The sequence below is a fragment of the Osmerus mordax genome, chromosome 3 (genome assembly GCF_038355195.1).
Source record: "Osmerus mordax isolate fOsmMor3 chromosome 3, fOsmMor3.pri, whole genome shotgun sequence".
In the NCBI taxonomy this organism is placed as follows: Eukaryota; Metazoa; Chordata; class Actinopteri; order Osmeriformes; family Osmeridae; genus Osmerus; species Osmerus mordax.
Genome location: NC_090052.1, coordinates 5,190,562 through 5,197,539, shown reverse-complemented (window position 1 = coordinate 5,197,539; position 6,978 = coordinate 5,190,562). Strand labels below are relative to the sequence as shown.

General features: G+C 61.8%; 1 protein-coding gene across 1 annotated transcript; it reads left to right on the top strand.

Moving 5' to 3' along the window:
* Positions 1-397: 397 nt before the first annotated feature.
* LOC136940244 (collagen alpha-2(IV) chain-like) lies at positions 398-6,112 on the top strand. Its single transcript, XM_067232294.1, has 10 exons — positions 398-2,426; positions 2,986-3,113; positions 3,258-3,325; positions 3,433-3,497; positions 3,585-3,700; positions 3,792-3,859; positions 4,032-4,110; positions 4,239-4,306; positions 4,681-4,824; positions 5,991-6,112. Exons 1-10 carry the CDS (start codon positions 648-650, stop codon positions 6,110-6,112), a joined length of 2,637 nt encoding a protein of 878 aa, XP_067088395.1. The 5' UTR covers positions 398-647.
* The last annotated feature ends 866 nt before the right edge of the window (positions 6,113-6,978 follow it).

The window sequence follows — 6,978 nt, the reverse complement described above, 5'->3', positions numbered from 1 at the left end:
TCCCAATGACTGCCACTACAATAGCTGCACCCACTGGCCCCCAGACACCAGACCTTCCTTACCCCCCTTTCCCAGGGTCCCCTCAGTTTCCAGGACAGCCAGGGTCCCCTCAGTTTCCCGGGTCCCCCGGCTCCCCTCAGGTTCCCGGTCTGCCAGGGTCTCAGTTTCCCGGGCTGCCTGGGTCCCCTCAGTTTCCAGGGCTGCCGGGTTCCCCCGGGTCCCCTCAGGTTCCTGGTCTGCCAGGTTCCCCCGGGTCTCCTCAGGTTCCTGGTCTGCCAGGTTCCCCCGACTCCCCTCAGTTTCCCGGTTTTCCCGGGTCCCCTCAATTTCCAGGGCTGCCAGGTTCCCCTGGGTCCCCTCAGTTTCCCGGGTCGCCTCAGTTTCCCGGGTCCCCTCAGGTTCCTGGTCTGCCAGGTTCCCCTGGGTCCTCTCAGTTTCCAGGGCTGCTGGGGTCCCCTCAGTTTCCCGGGCCCCCTCAGTTTCCACAGCTGCCAGATTTCCCCGGCTCCCCTCAGTTTCCCGGTCTTCCCGGGTCCCCTCAGTTTCCAGGGCTGCCAGGTTCCCCTGGCTCCACTCAGTTTCCTGGGCTGCCAGGGTCTTCAGATTCTGAGTCAGTAGAGCTGCCTCTGTTCCCTGGACCATTCCCAATGACTGCCACTACAATAGCTGCACCCACTGGCCCACAGACACCAGACCTTCCTTACCCCCCTTTCCCAGGGTCCCCTCAGTTTCCAAGACAGCCAGGGTCCCCTCAGTTTCCCGGGTCCCCCGGCTCTTCTCAGGTTCCCGGTCTGCCAGGGTCCCCTCAGTTTCCAGGGCTGCCGGGTTCCCCCGGGTCCCCTCAGGTTCCTGGTCTGCCAGGTTCCCCTGGGTCCTCTCAGTTTCCAGGGCTGCTGGGGTCCCCTCAGTTTCCCGGGCCCCCTCAGTTTCCACAGCTGCCAGATTTCCCAGACTCCCCTCAGTTTCCCGGTTTTCCCGGGTCCCCTCAGTTTCCAGGGCTGCCAGGTTCCCCCGGCTCCCCTCAGTTTCCTGGGTCCCCTCAGTTTCCCGGGTCCCCTCAGGTTCCTGGTCTGCCAGGTTCCCCTGGGTCCTCTCAGTTTCCAGGGCTGCTGGGGTCCCCTCAGTTTCCCGGGCCCCCTCAGTTTCCACAGCTGCCAGATTTCCCCGGCTCCCCTCAGTTTCCCGGTCTTCCCGGGTCCCCTCAGTTTCCAGGGCTGCCAGGTTCCCCTGGCTCCACTCAGTTTCCTGGGCTGCCAGGGTCTTCAGATTCAGAGTCAGTAGAGCTGCCTCCGTTCCCTGGACCATTCCCAATGACTGCCACTACAATAGCTGCACCCACTGGCCCCCAGACACCAGACCTTCCTTACCCCCCTTTCCCAGGGTCCCCTCAGTTTCCAGGACAGCCAGGGTCCCCTCAGTTTCCCGGGTCCCCCGGCTCCCCTCAGGTTCCCGGTCTGCCAGGGTCTCAGTTTCCCGGGCTGCCAGGGTCCCCTCAGTTTCCAGGGCTGCCGGGTTCCCCCGGGTCCCCTCAGGTTCCTGGTCTGCCAGGTTCCCCTGGGTCCTCTCAGTTTCCAGGGCTGCTGGGGTCCCCTCAGTTTCCCGGGCCCCCTCAGTTTCCACAGCTGCCAGATTTCCCCGGCTCCCCTCAGTTTCCCGGTCTCCCCGGGTCCCCTCAGTTTCCAGGGCTGCCAGGTTCCCCCGGCTCCCCTCAGTTTCCCGGTCTTCCCGGGTCCCCTCAGTTTCCAGGGCTGCCAGGTTCCCCTGGCTCCACTCAGTTTCCTGGGCTGCCAGTGTCTTCAGATTCTGAGTCAGTAGAGCTGCCTCCGTTCCCTGGACCATTCCCAATGACTGCCACTACAATAGCTGCACCCACTGGCCCACAGACACCAGACCTTCCTTACCCCCCTTTCCCAGGGTCCCCTCAGTTTCCAGGACAGCCAGGGTCCCCTCAGTTTCCCGGGTCCCCCGGCTCCTCTCAGGTTCCCGGTCTGCCAGGGTCCCCTCAGTTTCCAGGGCTGCCGGGTTCCCCCGGGTCCCCTCAGGTTCCTGGTCTGCCAGGTTCCCCTGGGTCCTCTCAGTTTCCAGGGCTGCTGGGGTCCCCTCAGTTTCCCGGGCCCCCTCAGTTTCCACAGCTGCCAGATTTCCCCGGCTCCCCTCAGTTTCCCGGTCTTCCCGGGTCCCCTCAGTTTCCAGGGCTGCCAGGTTCCCCTGGCTCCACTCAGTTTCCTGGGCTGCCAGGGTCTTCAGATTCAGAGTCAGTAGAGCTGCCTCCGTTCCCTGGACCATTCCCAATGACTGCCACTACAATAGCTGCACCCACTGGCCCCCAGACACCAGACCTTCCTTACCCCCCTTTCCCAGGGTCCCCTCAGTTTCCAGGACAGCCAGGGTCCCCTCAGTTTCCAGGGTCCCCCGGCTCCCCTCAGGTTCCCGGTCTGCCAGGGTCTCAGTTTCCCGGGCTGCCAGGGTCCCCTCAGTTTCCAGGGCTGCCGGGTTCCCCCGGGTCCCCTCAGGTTCCTGGTCTGCCAGGTTCCCCTGGGTCCTCTCAGTTTCCAGGGCTGCTGGGGTCCCCTCAGTTTCCCGGGCCCCCTCAGTTTCCAGGGCTGCCAGGTTCCCCCGACTCCCCTCAGTTTCCCGGTTTTCCCGGGTCCCCTCAGGTTCCTGGTCTGCCAGGTTCCCCTGGGTCCTCTCAGTTTCCAGGGCTGCTGGGGTCCCCTCAGTTTCCCGGTCTTCCCGGGTCCCCTCAGTTTCCAGGGCTGCCAGGTTCCCCCGGCTCCCCTCAGTTTCCCGGTCTTCCCGGGTCCCCTCAGTTTCCAGGGCTGCCAGGTTCCCCTGGCTCCACTCAGTTTCCTGGGCTGCCAGGGTCTTCAGATTCTGAGTCAGTAGAGCTGCCTCCGTTCCCTGGACCATTCCCAATGACTGCCACTACAATAGCTGCACCCACTGGCCCACAGACACCAGACCTTCCTTACCCCCCTTTCCCAGGGTCCCCTCAGTTTCCAGGACAGCCAGGGTCCCCTCAGTTTCCCGGGTCCCCCGGCTCTTCTCAGGTTCCCGGTCTGCCAGGGTCCCCTCAGTTTCCAGGGCTGCCGGGTTCCCCCGGGTCCCCTCAGGTTCCTGGTCTGCCAGGTTCCCCTGGGTCCTCTCAGTTTCCAGGGCTGCTGGGGTCCCCTCAGTTTCCCGGGCCCCCTCAGTTTCCACAGCTGCCAGATTTCCCCGGCTCCCCTCAGTTTCCCGGTCTTCCCGGGTCCCCTCAGTTTCCAGGGCTGCCAGGTTCCCCTGGCTCCACTCAGTTTCCTGGGCTGCCAGGGTCTTCAGATTCAGAGTCAGTAGAGCTGCCTCCGTTCCCTGGACCATTCCCAATGACTGCCACTACAATAGCTGCACCCACTGGCCCCCAGACACCAGACCTTCCTTACCCCCCTTTCCCAGGGTCCCCTCAGTTTCCAGGACAGCCAGGGTCCCCTCAGTTTCCCGGGTCCCCCGGCTCCCCTCAGGTTCCCGGTCTGCCAGGGTCTCAGTTTCCCGGGCTGCCAGGGTCCCCTCAGTTTCCAGGGCTGCCGGGTTCCCCCGGGTCCCCTCAGGTTCCTGGTCTGCCAGGTTCCCCTGGGTCCTCTCAGTTTCCAGTGCTGCTGGGGTCCCCTCAGTTTCCCGGGCCCCCTCAGTTTCCACAGCTGCCAGATTTCCCCGGCTCCCCTCAGTTTCCCGGTCTCCCCGGGTCCCCTCAGTTTCCAGGGCTGCCAGGTTCCCCCGGCTCCCCTCAGTTTCCCGGTCTTCCCGGGTCCCCTCAGTTTCCAGGGCTGCCAGGTTCCCCTGGCTCCACTCAGTTTCCTGGGCTGCCAGTGTCTTCAGATTCTGAGTCAGTAGAGCTGCCTCCGTTCCCTGGACCATTCCCAATGACTGCCACTACAATAGCTGCACCCACTGGCCCACAGACACCAGACCTTCCTTACCCCCCTTTCCCAGGGTCCCCTCAGTTTCCAGGACAGCCAGGGTCCCCTCAGTTTCCCGGGTCCCCCGGCTCCTCTCAGGTTCCCGGTCTGCCAGGGTCCCCTCAGTTTCCAGGGCTGCCGGGTTCCCCCGGGTCCCCTCAGGTTCCTGGTCTGCCAGGTTCCCCTGGGTCCTCTCAGTTTCCAGGGCTGCTGGGGTCCCCTCAGTTTCCCGGGCCCCCTCAGTTTCCACAGCTGCCAGATTTCCCCGGCTCCCCTCAGTTTCCCGGTCTTCCCGGGTCCCCTCAGTTTCCAGGGCTGCCAGGTTCCCCTGGCTCCACTCAGTTTCCTGGGCTGCCAGGGTCTTCAGATTCAGAGTCAGTAGAGCTGCCTCCGTTCCCTGGACCATTCCCAATGACTGCCACTACAATAGCTGCACCCACTGGCCCCCAGACACCAGACCTTCCTTACCCCCCTTTCCCAGGGTCCCCTCAGTTTCCAGGACAGCCAGGGTCCCCTCAGTTTCCAGGGTCCCCCGGCTCCCCTCAGGTTCCCGGTCTGCCAGGGTCTCAGTTTCCCGGGCTGCCAGGGTCCCCTCAGTTTCCAGGGCTGCCGGGTTCCCCCGGGTCCCCTCAGGTTCCTGGTCTGCCAGGTTCCCCTGGGTCCTCTCAGTTTCCAGGGCTGCCAGGTTCCCCCGACTCCCCTCAGTTTCCCGGTTTTCCCGGGTCCCCTCAGGTTCCTGGTCTGCCAGGTTCCCCTGGGTCCTCTCAGTTTCCAGGGCTGCTGGGGTCCCCTCAGTTTCCCGGGCCCCCTCAGTTTCCACAGCTGCCAGATTTCCCCGACTCCCCTCAGTTTCCCGGTTTTCCCGGGTCCCCTCAGTTTCCAGGGCTGCCAGGTTCCCCCGGCTCCCCTCAGTTTCCCGGGTCCCCTCAGGTTCCTGGTCTGCCAGGTTCCCCTGGGTCCTCTCAGTTTCCAGGGCTGCTGGGGTCCCCTCAGTTTCCCGGGCCCCCTCAGTTTCCACAGCTGCCAGATTTCCCCGGCTCCCCTCAGTTTCCCGGTCTTCCCGGCTCCCCTCAGTTTCCCGGCTCCCCTCAGTTTCCCGGCTCCCCTCAGTTTCCCCGCTCCCCTCAGTTTCCCCGCTCCCCTCAGTTTCCCCGCTCCCCTCAGTTTCTCACTGACTCAGATTCTGAGTCAGTAGAGCTGCCTCCATTCCCTGTGTTCCCTGGACCATTCCCAATGACTGCCACTACAATAACTGCACCCACTGACCCCCAGACACCAGACCTTCCTTACTCCCCTTTCCCAGGGTCCCCTCAGCTTCCCGGCTCACCTCGGTTTCCCGGGCTTCCCGGCTCACCTCGGCTTCCCGGGCTTCCCGGCTCACCTCGGCTTCCCGGCTCCCCTCAGTTTCCCGGGCTTCCCGGCTCCCCTCAGTTTCCCGGGCTTCCCGGCTCCCCTCAGTTTCCCGGGCTTCCCGGCTCCCCTCAGTTTCCCGGGCTTCCCGGCTCCCCTCAGTTTCCCGGGCTTCCCGGCTCCCCTCAGTTTCCCGGGCTTCCCGGCTCCCCTCAGTTTCCCGGGCTTCCCGGCTCCCCTCAGTTTCCCGGGCTTCCCGGCTCCCCTCAGTTTCCCGGGCTTCCCGGCTCCCCTCAGTTTCCCGGGCTTCCCGGCTCCCCTCAGTTTCCCGGGCTTCCCGGCTCCCCTCAGTTTCCCGGGCTTCCCGGCTCCCCTCAGTTTCCCGGGCTTCCCGGCTCCCCTCAGTTTCCCGGGCTTCCCGGCTCCCCCGGCTCCCCTCAGGTTCCCGGGTCCCCCGGCTCCCCTCAGTTTCCCGGGCTGCCAGGGTCTTCAGATTCTGAGTCAGTAGAGCTGCCTCCATTCCCTACGTTCCCTGGACCATTCCCAATGACTGCCACTACAATAGCTGGCCCCCAGACACAAGAAATTCCTTACCCCCCTTTCCCAGGCTCCCCTCAGTTTCGCAGTCTGCCAGGGTCCCCTCAGTTTCCCGGGCTGCCAGGTTCCCCCGGCTCCCCTCAGGTTCCCGGTCTGCCAGGGTCCCCTCAGGTTCCCGGGCTGCCAGGTTCCCCCGGCTCCCCTCAGGTTCCCGGTCTGCCAGGGTCCCCTCAGGTTCCCGGTCTGCCAGGTTCCCCCGGGTCCCCTCAGGTTCCCCGGCCACCCTGCGTTAACGCTGCCCTTTTCAGACTTGTAGGAACAAGGGGTAAGCAGTTGGTCCAGCCAGTGTACGACATAATGTTCAAGGACGATGCTTCCCTTCAATTGAGTGTTACACCGGCTTTAGCAGGTACCTCCAAGTCTTCCACTGTTAGTGTGGAGGACCAAAGAAGGATTCCTGGCTTTGGGTCTCGCAGTAGGGATGCACTCCCTCCACCTGCTCCCGAGAACTCGTAGCAAGTGACTCAACAATTCTTATTGACGTAATTGTGCAACTTGACTTCAACTTTTAATAAATTCTCACCTTTACACTGATTTACTGGTTTGCAAACTTTCTTTTTGCTGGATGCAATTGTATATGGCTTGTTGGTGATCACACTTTTATCCAAACATTGTTTTACACTTGTTGGGTGTTTGACATGCAGTTCTGCCAGCTTGATTTGTCATGAGTCCTTAATTTAAATTCACAGCTTAATTGGTAAAAGGACCTTCTCACTCTGGATTGGACCAGTAGTTGAGTTTCCAGGGTAGTGTTTAATTTGACGCAGTGATTATAATAGCACTGCTATTTGACTTTCTGGACAATATTGAATTGGGTTTCCGTAGACAAACCATAGAAAAATGGGAAATGTTTCTGTATGATTGCGTAGGCCTGCTTCCACCTTGTATGCTAAATCTTTACTGGAAGAGGTGTTTTACCAGGTATAGGAAACGGCAGCTTTGCGTCTCTTCACCCCTATGGTCCTTTGGTATGCAAATATGGTTATTGTCTGTTAATAAATGGAGCTCAGAATTATTGTGTAAAAGCAATGTCAAAAGGCTCATTACTTTAGCACTTCTTGCAGCCTCCAAACGATTTGGAACTAACTGTAGAAAAAGG

Coding starts and splice junctions, on each gene's coding strand:
- LOC136940244 (XM_067232294.1), top strand. CDS start 648: ATGACTGCCACTACAATAGCTGCACCCACTGGCCCACAGACACCAGAC. Junction 3,498..3,584: donor GGTCCCCCGGCTCCCCTCAG/GTTCCCGGTCTG, acceptor GGGTCCCCTCAG/GTTCCTGGTCTGCCAGGTTC. Junction 3,701..3,791: donor GATTTCCCCGGCTCCCCTCA/GTTTCCCGGTCT, acceptor GGGTCCCCTCAG/TTTCCAGGGCTGCCAGGTTC.